This window comes from Prionailurus bengalensis, chromosome B1 (genome assembly GCF_016509475.1).
Source record: "Prionailurus bengalensis isolate Pbe53 chromosome B1, Fcat_Pben_1.1_paternal_pri, whole genome shotgun sequence".
NCBI classification, from domain to species: Eukaryota; Metazoa; Chordata; class Mammalia; order Carnivora; family Felidae; genus Prionailurus; species Prionailurus bengalensis.
In genome coordinates, this window is record NC_057344.1 from 166,224,570 (window position 1) to 166,248,531 (window position 23,962).

General features: G+C 38.5%; 1 protein-coding gene across 3 annotated transcripts in view; it reads left to right on the forward strand.

The window, feature by feature from the left end:
• The window catches only part of CORIN (corin, serine peptidase), a 260,812-nt gene that overhangs the window by 209,032 nt on the left and 27,818 nt on the right, over window positions 1-23,962 (forward strand). For all 3 annotated transcript variants that reach the window (XM_043572726.1, XM_043572727.1, XM_043572728.1), the window contains 2 exons: window positions 1,773-1,902; window positions 22,209-22,325. In XM_043572726.1, the coding sequence (XP_043428661.1) occupies window positions 1,773-1,902; window positions 22,209-22,325 (247 nt within the window). The remainder of the gene's footprint in view (window positions 1-1,772; window positions 1,903-22,208; window positions 22,326-23,962) is intronic.

Genomic DNA, 23,962 nt, shown 5'->3' on the forward strand with positions numbered 1-23,962 from the left:
ACACCTCCTGGAATAGGGTATTAGAGTGGGTCTTCCACATGAATAGACATTTCTCCAAAGAATACATACAAATGGCTAAGGCACATGAAAAAATGCTCAACATCACTCATCATCCGGGAAATACAAATCAAAACTATGAGATACTACCTTACACCTGTCAGAATGGCTAAAATTAACAACTCAGGAAACAACAGATGTTGACAAGGATGCGGAGAAAGGGGAACCCTCTTAACACTGGTTGGTAGGAATGCAGACTGGTGCAGCCACTCTGGAAAACAATATGGAGGTTCTTCAAAAAGTTAAAAATAGAACTACCCTATGATACAGCAATTGCACTACTAGGTATTTATCCAAAGGATACAAAAGTACTGATTCAGCGGGGCACAGGCACCCGATGTTTATAGCAGCTTTATCAATAATAGCCAAATTATAGAAAAAGCCCAAATGTCCATTGACCGATGAATGGATAAAGAAGAGCTGGTATGTATATACAATGGAGTATTACTTGGCAATCAGAAAGAATGAAATCTTGCCGTTTGCAACAAAGTGGATGGAGCTAGAATGTGTTACGCTAAGTGAAATAAGTCAGTTAGGAAAAGACAAATATCGTATGATTTCACTCATGTGGAGTTGAAGGAACAAAACAGATGAACACAGGGGAAGGGACGGAAAATTAAAATACTATAAAAACAGAGAGGGAGACAAACCATAAGAGACTTAATGATAGAGAACACACTGAGGGCTGATGGAGGGGAGGTGGTGGGGGGATGGGCTAAGTGGGTGATGGGCATTAAGGAGGGTGCTTCTTGTGATGAGCACTGAGTGTTGCATGTAAGTGATGAATCACTAGATTCTACTCCTAAAACTAATACCACACTGTATGTTAACTAAGTTGAATTTAAATAAAATCTTGGAGGAAAATAAAGAGAAAAAAATGTAAAATGCTAATGGAAAATCCAACAAACTATATTCAAAGTTTTGAAATAAATTATTATTGATTATTTTTAAAAAAGCGGGTCTTCCGTCTTTCCTGTGCTCTTGCTCTAGATCCAAAGGAAATAGATATCTACCTAGCTCCTTACATGGACAGGACCTAAAGGCATCTCCCACCAGTATCCAGTGTTGCAGTTTGTAATCTTGGGTTTGATTAATTCTGTTGTTCCATACTCATCATCCTTCCATTCACTGAGCTCTTATTTCAGTCCTTTGCATCATCTGGCCACACCATGATCATCATTTGTGCTGTGATTAATTGCACAGTGTTTCACAAGTAATCTATGGCATAGGAAGTAGAGAGGATGCTCTATTGTAAAATAGGAATTAGAGCATATACCAAATTAGTCCTAACTTAACATCGCTTGCCTACCCTTGCCTTCTCACATACTCTCTTGAAAGGAAATGAAATGAACAAAGTGACAACTAACCCCTGATAGCTGTGCAAATCACTGGATAAACTCAAGGGGGATAAACTCAAGGGATTTGAGTGCTGCCTCTGGTCATCTTGTAAGTCGTAAAGAAAAGTTAAGAACTGCCCATGTCTTTCACTAGAGCCTGTGGTTCCTGGAGGGCAGAGAACATTTCTAATTCACTTTTTGCAGTCTTCCACAACACTGAGAGCAGTGCTAAGCACAGGGCAAGCACTCATCAAGTGGTTCTTAATTAAAACAATGAAACACAAACGCAAGCAAAGCAAAAGCATGTTAAGTTAGCCTTTGGTTTCCTGAGCAGAAATGTTTCTAATTAGGGTTTTCCCTTTCTTTTTTTCTCTGCAGTGACCCTCTCTAAAAATGTGAGCTCCTCCTCATTCCTGACGGCTCACAGATCTGCCAAAGAACACCACGTGTGTGCGGATGGCTGGCAGGAGACGTTGAGTCAGCTAGCCTGCAAGCAGATGGGTTTAGGGTAAGGTCAGTAGTTTGTAGCACTGATGAGTTTCTCAGAAGGCTTCGTGGAATTGGCAATAACATCTTCCTTATGAATGCAGAGTGAGTTAGTGCTCTCACATAGAGCCCTCCAGAGCATGGGAAATGAATCAGGTGAGAGAACCATATTTAATGACAGGCACCTGCTCTGAAGAGGCTGCGGTGAAAAGCCACTTTGATGAAGCCTCTCGCTACATGTAAATGCAGTAATTGTATTTTAACAACTTCTGAAAGGAAACACTTTGAGTGTTTGCAAAAGCATTAAGACGGTTTCCTCCAAGCAACCTGGATGGGGAAATATTGAGGTTTTTCTCCCAAGAGGTACTGAAAATTTCTTTTTAAGCAACACACATTTTTTAATAAGTTGAGAAATAGAACTTAAAGTTGACGGCATTTCACTTTACCCTCAGTAGTAATTAGGAAACGTAAATCAGGAAATAATTTGCCATTTTGGCTCCTTAGTAGAATGAAAAGACACTAACTCTGGCTTTGATACAAATAGACTGAAACCTATACTTTGAAAGTTGGATACTTGCTATGTTGTGGGGTTTTCTTTTTCAGTTCTGTTGGGGATGGAAAGCAATAACTGAGGGTCTTAGATGTATATGTGAGGATATGTATTCACATATATATTTTTTTACCCCTGCTGTATGTGAGATTTGGGGGGAAGTGTGGAAATGATGGAAATAAAAGACAAACAAATTTTAAAATTCTAGAATAAAAAATTGAGTAAATGTCATTTCCCAGGATTCCACTGAACAAACTTGAAACAATTTTTCAATAATGAGCTATGAATTATGGGATAGAAACTAGCAGCGCATTTTTGTTATCTCAGTTTGAAGAGTGACATAAATCCCAGTATCTTCAGCCTATTTTCCCCATGTAAAGTCTTACATCTTTGGAAAGTTGAGTAACTGATGCTACTATGTAAGAAAGAACTTTCAACTTTGCCAGAGCGGAAAAATTATATCCATCAAGATCCATTAAATTATACTTCATTTTCACAACATCCTTACGGATATCTAAATGAAATGGTATGTGACTGTGATCAGAGTTAAGTGAAAAGCCTTTTGAATGAGCTTTATTTTCCTCTCACCAAAACATAGGTTATTTCTTAATATGAAAACTGGATTAACATAATGATCGATAACTCTGTTGAGAGTTCTGAGGAAAAGTCGCAACCGCAAAGATTTTGCCAGCCGAAAAATTCTTCCGACAGGCCACCCTGCTCTATTATAAACAGAAGGGATCTTGTTTTAAATATTCTCTTTGATATCTCTTCTAATTTTTTTGTATATTGTATTTTCGTTTTTTGTTTTGATGAGATACATATAACATAACTCACCATCTTAACCATTTTAAAGGGTAAATTCAGTGGCATTTAGTGTATTCACAATGCTATGCAACCATCTCCATTATCTGGCTTCTTTCACTTAGCATAGTGTTTTTATACAACTATGGACCAGCATTTCATTGCTGTTTATGGCTGAAAAAATATTACATTGCGTGGATACACCACATTTTTAAATCTGTTCATCCAACGAGGCACATTTTGGTGGTTGCCATCTTTGGCTATTATATGCATATTGGATTTTTTTTTTTAATTTCTTACGCTACTTTCTTCATTTCCTTAAAATAGTGGGAAAATGTTATTTCAATATATTAGATATTTAAAATGGAAAAAGACATTTAGATTTTTTTTAAACATACCTTTATTTCACAGAAAGGCTAGGAAAGTCTGAGAGAGCAGTGTGGCTGGAAAACCATAAGCATTATTTGAGTGAGTTAATGGGTAAGTAGTGATAAGTCTTTGAAGGAAATGAGTAGGAAGGGTAACCTTAGTATTTTTGTACTTTCTGATTGCCGTCAAGAGAACTCTTCAGTTTTCTTGGGTAGATCGTGAATTGACAGAAGTCTGGAGAGCCAGGCTGGGGCAGGAATGAAGATAATGGGCAAGAAGAGGCCATTGATTCCTACAGTAGGAATGGGCTACTTAGGAATCTGCTCCGTTCCCACTGTCTCTGGTGAGTCGCAGCTGTACTGTGAATTCACAGTTCTGCCACTGATGCCTCAAACTCTAAGTAACCCTGCATCTGAGTCATTTCCTCTAGATTCAAAGTCCCTACAGAAAGGTCTGTCTGGCCATGATTAGTCATTGACCTACACTCCAGCTGCCAAAGGAAGGGAAAACATTATAGCTGTCCTCTTTAAGCTTCTGGAATGGAGTAGGTCTGTCTTTATACCTTCAAACATGCTTTACACCCAGAAACTTGAAACTTAAAGCACAACCCCAATTAGTTCTATTCAGTATGTCTTTCCTATTGGGTTTTTGTTTTGTTTTGTTTTGTTGTTGTTGTTGTTGTTGTTGTTGTTTTGAGAATCTGCTTATGGGCCTTGAACTAGAGTAGGCATTATGTGGAGGATGCAGGGGTGAAAATATCATCAAAGAGCTTACCATGTAGTGGGGAAGACACATAAGGAAACAACCTAGAACATAAAGTTGTTGGAAAAAACTTCCAGACTCTTTGTCATCTGAGAATGGTTCATGTACAGCATAGCACCTGGCATACCTATTAGAAGTATATAAGAAAAATATTCAACTCTATCATTGTCTTGATATTATAATATACATTTAAGTCATTCATTTAGTCATTCAGTAAACATTTATAGAGAAAAGCGTTGTAGTGTAGTGTCCCAAACTAATATACTTTAACTCCAAATGCAGGGAGGGTACAGGTTGGAGTTAGTTTATCAAAATGTAAGTCTAGACCGAATTACATGTTTTGCGGGGCTTCTATTGAAATACTTTCATGATAGAGGCAGTTGATTAAAAAACCTACACTTGGAGTTTTTCAGATGCAAATTACACCTTCCATGTCTAACAGCACAAATGCTCAGCTCTCAACTAAGTGCTTGCCCAAATGAGAAGATTGAGAGTTCTTTGCTGAATCTGTACAACTTTTTACGCCCATCTGCAGATATCATGAGTTCACCCCAGCCTGGAAGTATGATGATTATTTGATTAGACAAGGATATAAATCAGCCCCTAATTCTCATGACAGTATATTGACTTTGCTACCTACATGCCCAGTATTAGAAACATATGGACATTTATTTAATCAACAATACAAATCAGAATTTAGACTGCCCTCTAATACTTGCCAAATGTTCAGTTCAGACATCTGGTATTTGAGAAAGTTGGTCTAAGAGAATGTGATTCTCGGTGTCCCTTGGCTTCATAAACTTTATATAAAACCAGATCATCTGGAAATAGGCTATTCTACTTTGACAAAAATTCCTATGTGGGATTGGTTGAAGTTTGATTTTGTGTCCTAATGTTTTAGAGTTGGTCAATAGAAGCACCAGGCTTCCAAAGAATATTTCTTTATTTTGGGCTAAACCACAAAGATAGCCTCAATTGTATTACCTGAGAGTCGCTGATAAAAGGATTTATATCGAAATTTTCCCCGGAAGTGTACTTCCAGGGAAAATCTTCTAACTTCAGATTCCATTTGTCACATAAGGATGGTTTCCTTATTGATTGACTTCCATGAAACTCGCGAAGCTCAAAGACAAGACTAAATCCTGTGTGGTAGTAGATTCAGCCCAGGCTGCTGGTCCTGTACAAGGAAACCATGGAAAAGAAGCTTGAATCCTTATGGTCTTTTTTAAAAATATACAATATAATTCATATACCATAAAATTCACTCTTTAAAAGTGTACAATTCAGTCATTTTTAATATATTCACAATATTGTGCAGTCATCACCACTGATTCCTAAACATTTCATCACTTGGAAAAGAAACCCCATGCCTCTAACAGTCATTCCCCGTTTCTCCTCCCTAAACCCCTGACAAACACGACTTTCTGCTTCTAGAGACTTGCCCATTGTGCACGTTTCATAAAAACAGAATCATCTAATATATGCCTTTTTTTGTCTGGTCTCTTTCACTTGGCATAATGTTTTCAAGGTTTATCTATGTTTTATAATATGTATCAGTGCTTCATTCCTATCTATGGCTGACTAATATTCCATTGTGTAGACATATCTACACTTTGATTATCCATTCCTCAATTGATGGATATTTGGGTTGTTTCCATTTTTCTGACTCTTATGAAAATGTTGCTAAGAACATTGATGTACAAGTTTTGTGTGAATGTATGTTTTTAGTTTCTCCTGGGTGTAGACTCAGGACTAAAATTGCTAGGTCAGATTTTTAATTTTTTGAAGAACTGCCAAACTGTCTTCCAAAAGGGCTGCACCACATTATACTTTTCCCAGCACTGAATGAGGGTTCCAATTTCTCCATACCCGTGTCAATACCTGTTATTATTTACTCTTTATTTTAGCCATTTTCTGACTAAAAGGTATCACTCTGGTTGTTATTGAGAATATGCTGTAGGAAGGCAAGAGTAGAAGCAGGAAGACTAGTTAGGAGGCCACTGAAGTCATCCAAGTAAGACATTTGGGTGGCTCAGATCAGAATGGTAGCAGAGAACATGGCGATAAGTGATTTAATCCTGGATATATTTTAAAAAGTGGAGCCAACAGGACTCCCTGACAGATTGGATATTGATTGGAGATTGAGAAGAGTCACGAATGACTGAAAGGTTTTTTTTTTTGACTCAAGCAACTGTAAAGATAGTATTGTGGTAAACTGAGATGGGGAAGACTGTAGATGGAGCAGGTCTGGGGAGAAAGATCAGTTCTGTGATCTTGTGAAATTTGGGATGCCTATTAGCCAAATGGACTCTAGTCTGGAGTTTAAAGTTGCTTTTTAAATTTTTTAAAAAAATTTGCATCCAAATTAGTTAGCATATAGTGCAACAATGATTTCAAGAGTAGATTCCTTAGTGCCCCTTACCCATTTAGCCCATCCCCCCTCCCACAACTCCTCCAATAACCCTCAGTTTGTTCTCCATATTTAAGAGTCTCTTATGTTTTGTCCCCCTCCTTGTTTTTATACTATTTTTGTTTCCCTTCCCTCATGTTCATCTGTTTTGTCTCTTAAAGTCCTCATATGAGTGAAGTCATATGATATTTGTCTTTCTCTGACTAATTTCGCTTAGCATAATACCCTCCAGTTCCATCCATGTGGTTGCAAATGGCAAGATTTCATTCTTTTTGATTGCTGAGTAATACTCCATTGTGTGTATATATATATATATATATGTATATATACACATATATGTATACATATATATATATATACACCACATCTTCTTTACCCATTTATCCATCGATGGACATTGGGGTTCTTTCCATACCTTGGCTATTGTTGATAGTGCTGCTATAAACATTGGGGTGCATATGTCCCTTTGAAACCCCACACCTGTATCCCTTGGATAAATACCTAGTAGTGCAATTGCTGGGTTGTAGGGTAGTTCTATTTTATGTTTTTGAGGAACCATCATACTATTTTCCAGAGTGGCTGCACCAGCTTGCATTCCCACCAACAATGCAAAAGAGATCCTCTTTCTCCACATCCTTGCCAACATCTGTTGTTGCCTGAATTGTTAATGTTAGCCATTCTGACAGGTGTAAGGTGGTATCTCATTGTGGTTTTGATTTATATTTCCCTGATGATGAGTGATGTTGAGCATTTTAATGTGTTGGTTGGCCATCTGGATGCCTTCTCTGGAGAAGTGTCTATTCATGTCTTTTGCCCATTTCTTCACTGGATTATTTGTATTTTGGGGGTTGAATCTGATAAGTTCTTTATAGATTTTGGATACTAACCCGTTATCTGATATGTCGTTTGCAAATATCTTCTCCTGTTCTGTCAGTTGCCTTTTAGTTTTGCTGATTGTTTTCTTCGCTGTGCAGAAGCTTTTTATTTTGATGAGGTCCCAGTAGTTCATTTTTGCTTTTGTTTCCCTTGCCCCCGGAGACATGTTGAGTAAGATGTTGCTGTGGCCAAGATCAAAGAAGTTTTGCCTGCTTTCTCCTCTAGGATTTTCATCGCTTCCTGTCTTACATTCAGGTCTTTCATCCATTTTGAGTTTATTTTTGTGTATGGTGTAAGAAAGTGGTCCAGGTTAATTTTTCTGCATGTTGCTGTCCAGTTTTCCCAGTACCACTTGCTGAAGAGACTGTCTTTATTCCATTGGATATTCTTCCTTGCTTTGTCAAAGATTAGATTAATCTTTGTCAAAGATTAGGTTTGTGGGTCCATTTCTGGGTTCTCTATTCTGTTCCATTGATCTGAGTGTCTCTTCTTGTGCCAGTACCATACTGTCTTGATGATTACAGCTTTCTAGTATAGCTTGAAGTCCGGGATTGTGATGCCTCCTGCTTTGGTTTTCTTTTTCAAGATTGCTTTGGCTATTCAGGGTCTTTTCTGGGTCCATACAAATTTTAGGATTATTTGTTCTAACTCTGTGCAGAATTCTGGTGTTACTTTGATAGGGATTGCATTGAATATGTAGATTGTTTTGGGTAGTATCGACATTTTAACAATATTTAAGTTTTACCTAAAATATTCTTCCTATTCAGGATCATGGAATCTTTTTTTCCTTTTTTTGTGTGTGTCTTCTTCAATTTCTTTCATATGCTTTCTATAGTTTTCAGTGTATAGAGTTTTCACCTCTTTGCTTATGTTTATTCCTAGGTATTTTATGGTTTTTGGTGCAATTGTAAATGGGATCGATTCCTTGATTTCTCTTTCTGTTGCTTCATTGTTGGTGAATAGGAATGCAATGGATTTCTGTGCATTGATTTTATATCCTATAACTGTGATGAATTCATGAACCAGTTCTAACAGTTTTTTGGTGGAATCTTTTGGGTTTTCCGTGTAGAATATCACGTCATCTGCGAAGAGTGACAATTTGACCTCCTCCTGGCCGATTTGAATGCCTTTTATTTCTTTGTGTTGTCTGATTGCAGAGGGTAAGACTTCCAATAGTATGTTGAATAACAGTGGCGAGAATGGACATCCCTGTCTTGTTCCTGACCTTACGGGGAAAGCTCTCAGTTTTTCCCCATTGAGGATGATATTAGTGTTGGGTCGTTCATATTTGGCTTTTATGATCTCGAGGTATGCTCCTTCTATCCCCACTTTCTTGAGGGTCTTTATCAAGAAACGATGCTGTATTTTGTCAAATGCTTTCTCTGCATCTATTGGAGGATCATATGGTTCTTGTACTTTCTTTTATTGATGTGATAAACCATGTTAATTGTTTTGCAGATATTGAACCAGCCCTGCATCCCAGGTATAAATCCCACTTGGGGTCTCTGTCTGGTTTTGGAATCAAGGTAATGCTGGCTTCATGGAAAGAGTTTAGAAGTTTTCCTTCCATTTCTATCTTTTGGAACAGAATAGGTGTTAACTCTTCCTTAAATGTTTGGTAGAATTCCCCTGGAAAGCCATCTGAAGTTTTTGTTTGTTTGTTTGTTTCTTTGTTTTTAAGTTTTACTTACTTTTGAGAGTGAGAGAGAGAATGCAGACTGGGGAGGGGCAGAGAGAGAGAGAGAGGGAGACAGAGGATCCAAAGCAGGTTCTGTGCTGACAGCACAGAGTCCAATACGGAGCTCTGTAACTCACGAACCATGAGATCATGATCTCAGCTGAAGTTTAATGCTTACCTGACTGAGCCATCCAGGTGCCCCTCAAGTCTGGAGTTTATTAGAGATGTTTGAGCTAGAGCTATATATTTGAAAGTCACCTGGATACAGACAGTATAAATTTATGGGACTGGTGACATAATCAAGAGAGTGAATTTATGTATTTATTTTTTAATTTTTCTTAATGCATACTTATTTTTGATAGAGAGAGAGAGAGAGCGTGAGTGGGGGAGGGGCAGAGAGAGAGAAGGAGACACAGAACCCGAAGCAGGTTCCAGGCTCTGAGCTGTCAGCACAGAGCCTGATGCAGGCCTCAAAGTCACAAATAGCGAGATCATGACCTGACCTGAAGTCTGATGCTTACCTGACTGAGCCACCCTGCTGCCCCAAGAGCGAGTTTAGATAGAGAAGATAAGACCAATAGCTGAGCCCTAACATTAAGAGGGTGGGAGAAGAGAAGTAGTAAAGCCAAAGGAGATGAGAGAGGACAACCCAGGGGTAGGATGTGATATCCTGGAAACCAAGGGAAGAAAGTGTATCAAGGCAGAAGCAACGGTCATTTGTGTTAAAAGTTGCTGAGAAGTCAAGTAAAATGAGGGCTGAAAACTGACTTTTGGTTTCAGCAATGTGCATGTCATTGGCATGAGTAGTTTTAGCGGAGTGGGTGGGGCAAAAACGTAAGATAGTGAAAGGAGAGAAATAAAAGATAGTATAGAACTTTTTGGAAGGGGCCACCTGGGTGTCTCAGCCGGTTGAGCGTCCGGCTTCGGCTCAGGTCATGATCTCTCGGTTTGTGAGTTCGAGCCCCGCGTCGGGCTCTGTGCTGACAGCTCAGAGCCTGGAGCCTGCTTCAGATTCTGTGTCCCCTCTCTCTCTGCCCCTCCCCCACTCATGCTCTGTCTCTCTCTGTCTCAGAAATAAATAAACATTAATTTTTTTTTTCAAAAGAACTTTTTGGAGGGATTTTGTTGTAAAGAGGAGCATAGAAATGTGAGTAGTGGTTGGTGGTGGAAGTAGGATTAGGAAATGTTTGGTGCCTCCATTTCCTGGGAAGCACTCGGTATCCCGTGGATAAATTATTAATAGGGACCTACCTGCCATAGTAGGAACATCATGTTCAATTGCTGTTGAATGTTTGTGTTCCTCCAAATTCATATGTTAATTCCTAATGTCAAGTGTAATGGTATTAGGAGGTGGGGCCTTTGGGAAGTGTTTGGGTCATGAGAGTGGAGCCCACATGAATGGAATTAGTGTCCTTGTAAAAGAAACCCCAGAGAGCTCTTTCACCCCTTCCACCATGTGATGACCCAGCAAGAAGATGGCCATCTTATTATAAACAAGGAAGTGGGTATTTACCAGACACCAAATCTGCCAAGACCTTGGTCTTGGATTTCTCAACTTCCAGAACTGTGGAAAATAAATTTCTGTTGTTTGCAAGCCACCCAGGCTATGGTAATTTGTTATAGAAGACTGAATAGATGAAGGTAGAAATAAATAATTTCTCTGGAAAAATCTTTCGTTTCACATATTTTTTTTTTTTTAACCAAAACGTTTGGACTATTTTCCCCAATTAGTGGACTCACCATAAACTATTTCATCTGTCTTTAACTTTGGACCCCTTTATACGCTCCTTCTCTTTCAAGACTGACTTTTTTATCCGTGTTCCACGGGCACATTCTTTCCTGCTTCTGTGTCTTTGTCCAGAAATGTCCATACATTTCCTCTGCAAATTCTCAGGGCCTCACTCAAGCCCCATGACATCTGTGAAGACTTTCTCATCTGCATGTCTTTTTTTCCTCTCTATACTTTCTGTGGTACATAAGAATTGGTATTACACAATTTCCCTCTTAATTCTACAATGCCATACCATTTTACTTTTATTTTTTTATTCTTTATCTTATTTCCCAGAAAGGTTATACAAAATAGTAATGGCTAATTTTCATTGTGTGCCAGGCTGCTCTGAGTCCTTGATATATATCAACCCAATTTATCCACACTATAATCTCGCAGTAGACATAGCATTATTATTTCTACTTTACGTATGAGGAAACTGAGGCTTAGATCAAGGAACTTTGCTAGGTCACAGAAAAATATGGTGCCGGGATGCAAGTCCAAGCAAAGGCAAAGGGCCTCGTGGGGAGTAGATCCTCTGTACATCCAGTTAATCAATAAACGTGACCCGATTGATGTGGCCAACCAGTTTCTTAAACATAAATCCCTTTTAGTATTGCTCCCTTCAGGATTTTTGGTGCAAGTCTTAGTACCATACCACCTAATGATCTTATCATTGTGGCATTTTTTTAAAAGTCGATTTATTTATTTTGAGAGAGAGAGCGAGCAAGTGTGAGCAGGGGAGGAGCAGAGAGAGAGGGAGAGAGAGAATCCCAAGCAGACTCTATGCTGTCAGCGTGGAGCCTGACACAGGGCTGGATCTCACAAACCTGAGCCAAAATCAAGAATCAGCCACTTAACTGATTGAGCCACCTAGACGCCCCCATTGTGGGATTTTTAAGTAGATAGTAGTGAGGAGGTGCAGCAGTGGAGAAAATTCATCATGCATGCAGGACAACAATGAAAGTGCTTTTCGGTTTTCAAAAAGCCACTTATAGTAATAAGTAGACGGTAGGCATATTCTGAGTAGAAGTTAGCTGAAGCACATCCATAAAAAGTTGTTTTCTTTCACACAGCAGCTTCACGGTTTTTCTGGCAGGCACGTAGCTTGGGCACAGGGAATTCAATCCTACACATTTCCAAGAAGCTGGTTAAGTGACTGCCTGGGTGAGAAGAAAATCAGATAGTCCAGAGTGTGAGTGTATCGTTCCCTGGAACGTGTTATTCTGGAGTGAGGATGAGGAATAATTTCACGAAGAAGTGCTGTATCCTAAAGGAAGTAAAAGTGTTTTTTTAAGTTCTTCCATGAGACTACTGGGTATGAGGCTTTAATAAACAAAGCAAGGGAAGTCTATCAGTTGTCCTGAAAGCATTGCTGTATGATCGCCAACAGCAGGCTCTACCAAGAATTTAGATATTTGTTAGAAAACTGAATCTCAGGGTGCCTGGGTGGCTCAGTCGGTTGAGCGGCCGACTTCGGCTCAGGTCATGATCTCCCGGTCCGTGAGTTCGAGCCCCGCGTCGGGCTCTGTGCTGACAGCTCAGAGCCTGGAGCCTGTTTCAGATTCTGTGTCTCCCTCTCTCTCTCTGTGACCCTCCCCCATTCATGCTCTGTCTCTCTCTGTCTCAAAAATAAATAAACGTTAAAAAAAAAATCTAGCAAACTGAATCTCAAACTGTGTTGGTAGAGTTAATGAATATTTTATGAACTTAAAAGGAAACTTCTCAGTGGTATAGAGAAATTCGCTGTTATTAATTAGAATGGAACTATGTGAAATTCTGAATTAATCAGATTGTTTTTTACTCTCTTACATTCCATTTTGTGGTGAAGAGTTTATCAGTGGAGAATGGACTCATATCCTGATTTTTAAAACCAACAGATGGTTCTCCAGAATTAAGTACTGTCAAGACTCAGCTTTTAGCCAAAAATACCAGGGCTGATGTGAGCCAGAAGATTCTAGAATGGAAAAAATGCATCTCCATAATGTCTCTGGGGGACTTGGATTCCCCAGTCATCATAATGAATATAGCATTGCCATTGGACATAAATATGAGTGAGTTCTGGGAAGTTAAGAACGTGATTTAAGATAATCCATCAATAATTGACCAAAGAGGCCTGTATTCTTTCTGTTAGAAGTCCTTATCTGGCAGCTTACTCATTTTGGAACTTTTACCAGAAGACTCCTGGTGATGACTAACTTTAGATCTGTTATCTTTTTCATAGTGTCTTTCAAACTTACTGCAGTTTGACCGGCTTTTACCTCCAAGACAAGACTGACAGTCAGCAATGACATTATCTGCATGGCAAACCCACTAGTCTTTTCTTATTATTTATATAGTTTGGGCTCAAAATCCAATTCTTACTCTGGCCTGTAAGACAATGGCCCCTCCCTCCCTCTTTTCTAGCATTCTCCGCGTGTCCGTGAACTTTAGACACGATGACCTTATTACTGATGTTCAAACTGCAAACCCATTTCAACCTCAGGGGCTTTTGCCCTCATTGTTCTTCCTGCTTGGAATGCTGATCTGTAGACCTTTCTGTGGTCACCTCCCTCTCATCATTCATGTCGTCTTAGCCGTACATCAAACACTTAGAAAGGCCTTCCTTAGCAACCCTAGTTGAAGCAGCTTTCACCCACACCAAGTCACTCTCTGCTTATTTTGCTTTCTTCAAAGCACAGTATTAGAAATTATTTTTAACATGTTTGTTATTTGTTTCTCTAACTAAAATAATAGCCCCTTGAGGAAGGGACTGCGTCTAAATACAACACCCTTGTGTTGTCTCCATTCGCATTACACCTTATTAACCCCATAGTCATCAGGTTTAGCCTTTGTCCATCTGACTGCGTCATTTGTTTAATTCTGCCAGGATAATGTTCCTCCTGAGATCCAATTCACCTTACAACATTATCAGCTTGAACACTTACGGAGTAACCCAGTATTTCATTTATGAACATAAGTCAAATCTAATTTCTACCCGAGTTTTTATCCTTCCTACCTCTTCTAAACAGTAACAAAGAAACATGTAGAATCTTGACTCTGAGGCATAATCATCTTTTAAGTAAAAAATTTCAATTAAAATCACTTGTAGCAGACATTTATTAAGTTGCTTCCCTGTATCCCTTCCTTTTGGGGACTTGCTTCACTTCTCATTCTATCCTTGGGATCCAAATGGGAGCTGCCATTTTGTACATGAACCACTCTTCTTGGCCTCAGTGACTGGTTGAGGGGGAGGGACCTAACCCAAGCTGAACCAATCAAAGGACTTCACTTCTAGGTCACAGTGATTGGATTTGGGATACTTAAAGTTCTTCAACCAGATTTGTTTTGGTTGAGCTAGAAGAGACTTCTTTCCTTTTTGTTCACGAAGATGAATGAATTTGAGTTTAGAAGAGCAGGCAAGCTGTCCTCTGGTTTGTGGAAAGTCACATGGAGACAATAAAGCCACCCTCACATCACCTCCTGCTTCTTCTCACAGAAGAGGGTAGATGAGAGGTAGAGGGTCCTGAGGGCTCTTGGTTCTCTGGCACCCACTTTTCTGAAGACCATCCACATCTCCTTAGAAATTGATTACATTTCTAGGTTTTCATACTCAGATATTCCAGTGGTATTTTAGGGGCTAAAATCCTGAGGTTTTTTGTTTGTTTGTTTGTTTGTGTAAAACTAGTAACTGAATATATACATGAAAAAAAAATATGTACATATATATACTTAATATATATGTATATATATACATATACATATGTAAGTGTACACTTATACACACATGTATATATGTATATATAATATGTATATATAAAATAAATATGTATATATAATATACATATAAAAACCTCAGTGTATGTGTGTGTGTGTGTGTATATATATATATATACTTAAATCCCTAAAGTTTGTATTATTTTATCTTCTATCCAGAGACATAGTCTGTCTTAATTGAATAAAGAGGTATTTTCTATACTTCTATAGTTTTCAAGAGGAGGAAGAAACAGGCACTTGACAAAGCAAGACTTCTGTTAGAAAAATTAATCCTACTCTGGCTCACAGTCTTTCTGAATTAGTGGAACAAAAAAATGGCGTATTGTAGTTGAAATTGGTAATCTCTGCTTTTATATTGATCAACTGAAAAGTGAAGACAAAGAGGAAACACTTTCTTTGAAACTAAACTCAAGCCACTCTCAATAAAATGTTGAATCTGTTTCTTAAAAAGAGTGTAAAAAATTTTCCAAAGGTTTTCTGCAAGTTATCAAAAAAGCCATGGAATTTTCTGCACATAAAATAGACCAAAGGACCGAAGGAAAGAGTTGGATAGTGTAGATTCTTTCTTTCTAAATAATTTATTTTTTTAATGTTTATTTATATCTGAGAGAGAAAGAGAGAGAGTGCATGAGCCAGAGAGGGGCAGAGAGAGATGGGCACAAAATCTGAAGGAGGCTCCAGGCTGTCAGCACAGAGCCTGACACAGGACTCAAACTCACAAGCTGTGAGATCATGACCTGAGCCAAAGTTGGATGCTTAACCAACTGAGCCATGCAAGTGCCCTGGGCTAGTGTGCATTCTGAAAGAGGCAGACACTTTTGCTCAAAAGTGTACTTACCACTTGACCCCATGTACTCCGTTTGCTTCATAAGATTGAATTTTAAAAACGATCAAATGACATTTTAATTAAAAATTTTTATGATTGGTTGATGGTTTCACTTTTAATGACATGTTTATTTTCAACAATACTTTTTAAAATTAATTTAATTTAACTTAACTTAGAGAGTGCACACACATGCAAGAGCAAGGAAGGGGCAGAGAGAGAGAGAGAGAATCTGAGCCACCCAGGCATTCGATATTAATTTTATTTTCTAACTTATGTTAGAATAATGTATAGTTAATAGTTATATCTTATAAACTTATATTTTACTTCATGTTATAATTTTAGATAAATATGGATTAAATACCTAGTTTTATTGATGTTTAAATTTTATGAAATATCAATACTGTGATTTAATTTAAATTCATAACATTCTCCTCTCTGCTTGGGGATAGTTTTTGTCACTTGGACCTATAGCTCATTGCCTCATACAGTTCTTATACTCTACCTCTGAGACAGACCAATGAATAAAATGATATGTCTTCAGTTAGGATTTCAACAAAAATATTTTTAGAAATACTGAGTTTACTGGAAAAATTAACTCAGACTTTATGCTGTCCTTTAAACATTACTACCAGGGGGAAGTTTTCCTGTATAAAGCATAAGCTGAGCTAACTTACCAGACAAATGACTCTATAGTGATACTCATTCCTGCTTTGTTTTAAACCTATTATGCTTTCTTGTCAGAATTTCCAGGTCATCTTTCTATTTGACAAAATAATTTAACTAATTTTTTTTTCAACGTTTATTTATTTTTGGGACAGAGAGAGACAGAGCATGAACGGGGGAGGGGCAGAGAGAGAAGGAGACACAGAATCGGAAACAGGCTCCAGGCTCTGAGCCGTCAGCCCAGAGCCTGACGCGGGGCTCGAACTCCCGGACCGCGAGATCGTGACCTGGCTGAAGTCGGACGCTCAACCGACTGCGCCACCCAGGCGCCCCTAATTTTTTAATAACATGTCTAGTCTATAGAAACCAAACAGAGATAATAATGTGACAGTGTTCATGAAAATATTCCTGAATTCAGAGAGCTAAATGTTTAGTGGAGACGTTCCAAGTTCTGAACAGGATATTTAGAAGAGCAAATAACGTATTTTGTCTACTACACTAGACATTTATATTTCAAGACCAACTGTTAGTATTGAAGATGAAAACTCAGATTATTTTTCCCCAGCAGTAGCCACAAGAGAACAAACTTTGCCCTGCTACTGAAATGTGTAACCTTTCTAGGTAATTCCTCCCCTGTTCTCTTGCTGCCAAAAGTGAAGAAGCCCTTGGTTTCTGGGAATTTGTGCTGACCTTCATTGTTTAAGTAAGCAACCCCAACATAAGGATAACACAAGCATTGAATGCCTTATTACTGAACACTGGGTGTCTTCAGCGTGGGAGGACAGGTCCGACTATCTAGAGATCTGGTTGCTCACCTAAGCCTTGAAATGCATCCATGTGTCATTCCTTTCAGAATGTCAAGATGTTTTAGAATTCTGGAGAAGTTCTATCTTCTCATTTTGGGGGCAGAGGAAGAATTATACATTTTTAAATATATATATGTCTTATGGCCACACAATTCAAGAAGCAAATTTGGAAATCCTTTTGCTTTTCTGTGCAGTACTGCCCCTCGACCCAGAGCAGAGGGCCCTGGCCCTGGGCTCCATGATTTAGAGCAGTGGTTCTCCACCAGGCTTAACTTTGCCCCTCAAGCAGCATTTGGAAACGTCTGTAAGACCCTTTTAATTGTCAGTCCAGGGGTGGCTACTAGCATCTCGTGGGTAGAAGCCAGGGATGACACTAAACATCCTAAAGAGCACCAGACGACTCCGCATAGTGAGTAATTATCTGGTCTAAAATGTCAACAGTGCCGAGGATAAGAAACCCTGATTTAGAGTGAACACTCCGGCCTTCCTCCCCAGCCATGCCTCACCCCATGGGGCAAGGAATCTGTCTTGCCCACCTGGAGCCTGGTCTGCTATCTGAAGCAATGTCTTCAAAGTGTGGTCCCAGACCAGCGGCGGCCGCATCACCTGGGATCTTGTTAGAAGGGTAGCCTTTGCGGCCCCATCTCAGACTTACTGAATCAGGGAATCTGGGAGTGGGGCCAGCAAGCTTTGTTGTAACGGGTCCTCCAGGTGATGATGAATGCCAAGGTTTGAAACCACTGTTCCAAAGAGGCCAAAATCCTATATTCCGAGCCTAAAAGATACGTTGGTCAAGACGGCAAGATAGAAACAGGTGAACACAGGGGAAGGGAAGGAAAAGTAAAATAAGGTAAAAAACAGAGAGGGAGGCAAACCATAAGAAACTCTTAAATATAGAGAACAAACCGAGGGTTGCTGGAGGGGAGGAGAGTGAGGCTAAATGGGGGATGGGCATTATGGAGGGCACTTGTGATGAGCACTGGGTGTTATATGTAAACGACGACTCATTAAATTCTATTCCTGAAACTAATACTACACTATATGTTCACTAACTTGAATTTAAATAAAATCTTGGGGGAAAAAAAAAGGGAAGATAGAAGACATGTTCTTTAACAACTTGTGAATTTGATTTATAACATCTAAATATGTAGACATATCTTATGTGGGCCTCCATTTGTACCCTTACTCACAAATGTTTGGCCCCCACGAATGTTTGGGATGGGTCTGTATCTGTGTCTCAGTTTTCTCAGACTGTCAGGCTGTCAAATGAGGGCACTGGATTAGATTGTCCCTTATTTTCTTTCTCTGTATATGATTTCATGGCTGCTATAGAAACATTCAGGGTTGATTATATTCCCTGCACACACTTTCTTAGGATACAGTGACTTTGATGCCTAATTACTAGTAAAATGGGTTTTGCTCTTTCGCTGTCTACCCAACTGACTTTCTTTAATTTGGTAAAATATGGAAAAAGGTAAGTCAAAATCACTACCGACTGTCAAACCAAATTTGAGCAGCTAAGTTCCAGATACCTTTTAATAGCATGATTTACACTTTGTGCATAGTTATAAAAGTTAAAAAGTCCTTACACATATATTCTTGATGAGTATGTAAATTGCCATTAGTGTTTGAAGGGAAAATCCATACTGTGAGGCAAAGATTTCCATTTTGATTTGATACTTTTATATCTAGGAAATTATTTTTATTTTGGGAAACTGTGCATGTAGGCAAAGGTGAACAGTTAAAAGGGTTAACTGCTGTTTTTTGTTGTAAAAAAAATTGGAAACAGCCTACCTGTGGGTTAATAGTGGGCTGGGTAAGTAAATGTATGTACATCCATATAATGGTAAAACTCTGCAGCTGTAAAAAGAACACAGCATGTGTTGTTAATGAAGAGGGACCACGTGGTGTTCGAAGTGTTAGGAGTGGTGTTCTGTCATCAGACCACCGGGATTCAAATCCCAGTTCTGCCATCTAGTCACTGTGTGACCTTGGGCAAGGTACTTACTCTCTTTTTACCTGAATTTTTTCATCTCCGAAAAAGGGAATAATGATGCCTCCTTTCCAACATTGTTGAGAGGATTAAAGAAGATAAAATAGTGCAGTTGACAAACGTTAACTATTTTTACGGAAAGCCTTCCAAGATAAATCACTAAATAAAAATATCATCAGTACAACACAGAACAAGGTGTGTAGATTAAAAAAAAAATACAACAGAAAACAAGGTGTATGGACTAAAAAAATCTATGTATATATACATGAATTGCAGCTAAAGCTTGGCAAGGATACTCTCAGATGCTACTTATGGAGGTTGTTTCTATACATCTGGAATGGGAAGAATATTTTTTCACTGTATAATTTGTATTATGTTTTCCAGGTATAAGTATTTTTTAATTTTCAAAATTATCTAAAGAAAAAATTTTAAAAATTGAAATCACACAGATGCTCAGATTCTGTATGATGGCAGAAATACAACCATATGGATTTCCTGATATTTTTTTTAATGAGCCATAGAATGGCATTTCTGGGGCTGAAAGATTTGTTTTTTGTGTATGAAAAGCATTCTAGTATTTAAGAATTTCATGGGAAACTAATTTTTGTAATGACATTCCCCTCTCCTTGATGATGAATTTCTTATATTTTCCACTTGATGTAAGTGAGAGATTCAGACTAAATTGCCTTTCTTGTTGGAGATTAATGAATGAAATGCAGAAACATCCCATGTGCCTTGCTCTGTGGAGACCTTTTTTCAGGGTAACTGAAGTTGCCTTGCAGATTGAAAGACTGAAGTTTCCTTTGCAATGATTTTTCTATCCACCATCGGTGCAAATCCTATGCTGAATAGACCTCCCTGTGCAAATCCCTTTTGCCTTATAAATACCTGCCTAAAGAATGACTTAAACAACAAATTTAATCTGATGCTTATCTTCCTTTGTCTTTTGGCCAGTAAAATGCCTGGAGTTAGGAGGCTCCCAAGTTGTTCTGCCACAGAACATAATTCTCAGGATGCAGGTATCAGGAGAAATACTGTCAGTGGTATTTGTGACCTCTGTCTGACATTGAAAGTTTCCCTCTCACTATGCCTCCACATACGCAACTTCTGAGATTAACAGAAAGCCATACTCTCATTTTGGTCAAGGACAAGGAAAACCCTCATTTTGCAGTAGGTTTTGTGAACTCTTCAACGACCTCACAGTTCATTCAAGTTTCTAACTAAATTTAAATCTGGTGGAACTCTTCTTAAAGTGTGGTCAGGGTGCATGCTCTTTGCTTTAACATCCAGTGATTAGAATCCATTCATTATTAAGGGCTCTGTTTTGTTTTTTTTCTTTGGCTCTTATTCTGTCATCAGTTCTCTTTAGAGGGTTTCCCTTTTTTTAAAAGTAACAGGATTTGGGGAAGGTTTTGTTCCTTTTGTTTTCTATGATGAGATTAGTTAAATCTCATAAAGTGAAAATTTTAGAAATAATTTTTAAATAATAATCAGCTGCAATGTTCATTTCCCTTTCAATGCCACTGAACCGAACTTTGCTTCCCTTTTGTGCCCTCTACACCACCCCCTCTTTTTTTCAAAAAGTGTCATCCATCTGTTATTGGAAAAGAAAGTCACTAAGCATGAAGACTTGATGCTGGCACAATTTCAGGATTTCCAGGTTCATTTGAACCCTCAGTGCCGTTGCCATTGTCCTCAGTTATCTTTGATGTGTTTCTTCAAACACTTCCACCGGGGAACGAATCCATATACCTGTCACTTTCCTTGTCATCATGAGCCCCTGACATCCCCAACTTTCATCTGAGGAGCTCACCTTTTACTTGGAAAGAAAGATAGAGGCTATCTGATTTGAAGTCTCTACTCCCCTCCAACTTCAGCAAAGTATCATCTTCCTTCCAGGTTTAGAAGCAGCCCTCCTTCCTCCTGTCTAAATTCATTCCTCCACCTCATCTACCCTGGGGCTTCAGGTGATGGAACTGCCAAAGGTTTTCGGCAAATACGGATGGCCTAAAAGAGCCAATTATTTCACGAAGAATAGAATATTTTACATAAAACCTGCATACTTTTGAACCCCAATTTTCAATCTTTGGATTGAAAACCCAAGGTTTTCAATCTTGGATGTGGTGTCACCATACGTACTTGAATGATTGAATAAGACATTCACAGAAAAGGATTCAAAGAAGTTGATTAAGAAGACAGGTAAAGAGGAAAATAATAGTGTTTAACTCCCATTTCTATTTTCCAGAGTTTTTCCTGACTTTTGGTGCATAAAGATTTTATAGTATGTTGAGAAAAATCATTACAGTTTTGTGCTGTCCGAATAGATATTACATAGCAATCAATTTACTTATTTACTTCTTTAGTTTTTACTGTATTTACTTCATTTTAAGGTATCGCTGCATTGCAGGATTACATTGGGCAAGAAGAGAGGAGAAAAAAATCCCAGGCAGATAAATTTTATCTTGCTTTTTTTGATCCCTGCCCGAAGTTGCTCTTGTTTTTGAGATATTGGAACTTTTATGTCATATACGTTAGAATTCGAACACCTCACAAAGTTCAAGTACATGTCAGTGGAGAGCATGATTAAAACAGCTGTAACAGTTGAGATTTTTATTGCTTTAGTATATACTTTTAGTAGCTTCCTCTTCTATTGATCACATTCCATGCCAAATTTCTAATACAACCCCCCCCCCCACTCTTGAAATATTGACTTATAATGTAATGTTTCTTTTTGGGTTTTTTTTGTTTGTTTTAAAAAAAATTTTTAATGTTTATTTGTGAGACAGAGAGAGACAGAGCATGAGTGAGGGAGGGGCAGAGAGACAAGGAGACACAGAATCAGAAGCAGGCTCCAGGCTCTGAGCTGTCAGAACAGAGCCCGACGCGGGGCTCGAACTCACAAACCATGAGATCATGACCTGAGCCGAAGTCGGTCTGTCAACCAACTGAGCCACCCAGGCCCCCCTGTAATGTTTCTTTTTGAAAGAGAATGAGTGTTAAATAATGATATGGCCTGTCAAAGATCACTGTGCTTTGAATATTCCATTGTTATTTGTCCTTCTATTAGAGAACCATCTGTGACTAAATTGGTACAGGGACAGGAGCAAGACCAGGAGTGGCTGACGTTACACTCCAACTGGGAGAGCCTCAATGGGACCACTTTGCATGAACTGCTGGTAAAAGGGTAAGACAGTCTTCACAAGAGCTGTGTAGAGTGGATTATGGAGCAGGAATCTATCATCAGGGGCTTTCTCCTGTTTCTAATTTAGCATAATCCAAATGTATCACATCAATAAAGAACTTCCATAGAATGGTGATTGGCCTTCATATTTCAACATTGTTTTGCTTTATCTCTTCTTTCTAGACACAGATTCTTTTCTCTTGCTAATTACATTTTTCTTTAATGAAGATTACAGAAACTATTATGGTGAAGGAAGAGGAACTTAGATTCTAATTTTGGAGCTTTTTCAACTCCTATCCAAAGTAAATTCTCATGTCTAATATCCTACAGATGCTACATGGAACTAGTTAGGAGGGAATTGAAGTGATGAGAACTGATCAAACTTGGAGAGTCTGAGGGAAAAATTGACACAAAATGAAATTATAATCGAGTAGCCTTGAAAGTCCACTTGCTCTGGTCTTAAAAAACCTACATTGTATAGGTAGACAGAGAAACTATAAGCTAGTAAACAAAATAAATTTCAGATATTTGGAAATACTACAAAGAAATTAAAGATAACAAGATAGAGAGTAAGTAGGAGACAGGACTTCAGGTTGTGGGAAGGCAAAAAGCAAACATGTGTTTTCTGAATTATATAACTCATTGATACAAATAATTACACATATCCCCATGCAAATTTACCAAGAAATGAAAATATAGCAGATCCTCAAAAGGGAATGTGGACATGGCATATTTAGGGATACTTCTTTTTTTCTGAGAGGTCTAGGATTCTAAGCATGTCACGGTATTTTTTTTTTAATTTTTTAAAGTTTATTTAGTTTTGAAAGAGACAGAGACATAGTGGGGGAGGGGCAGAGAGAGAGCGAGAGAGAGAGAATGCCAAACAGGCTCCATGCCCCCAGTACAGAGCTCGATGTGGGGCTTAAACTTATGAAACCATGAGATCATATATACTAAAGCAAAAACCGTCAAAACTGAGTCAGTAGCCTAACTGCTTAACTGACTGAGCCACCGAGGCACCCCATTGACAGTCTCAAAGTATCTTTTGTTTTTTTAAATGTATACTGTGAATAAATGCTTCATGGTTGAAAGAAAACTTTGTGATTGAAACTTAATATTCCCTACATTGAATTCTCTTGTGCAGTCACATTGATAGATGCTTAAACATGGCCCATGTTCTTACCTTTAAAGGTTAACCCTGGTTTTTAGAAAAGTCTTTCTTTACTGAACCCATTATTCCTGTAATTCTACTGACTGGTTCTGATCCTGCCATCTAGAGTTACATGGAATAAATTTAACCCCCTTCTTCTTGTCAGCCAATCATAGATCCACATTAAAATTTTATTTTAAGTTTACTTATTTTGAGAGAAAGAGAGAGAGAGAGAAAGCCAGAGAGAGAGAGGGAGAGAGAGAACCCCAAGCAGGCTTCTCACTGCCAGCACAGAGCCTGATGTGGGGTTCGAACCCACGAAACTGTGAGATCATGACCTGAGCCAAAACCGAGTTGGATGTTCAACCAACTGAGTCACCCAGGCAGGTGCCCTAGATCCACATTTTATTATTACAAGTATCTTCATGATTCTTTTCCAGTCTAAATATTCAATTCCTTTATCTGTTCTCTAACTTTCTGAAGTAATATT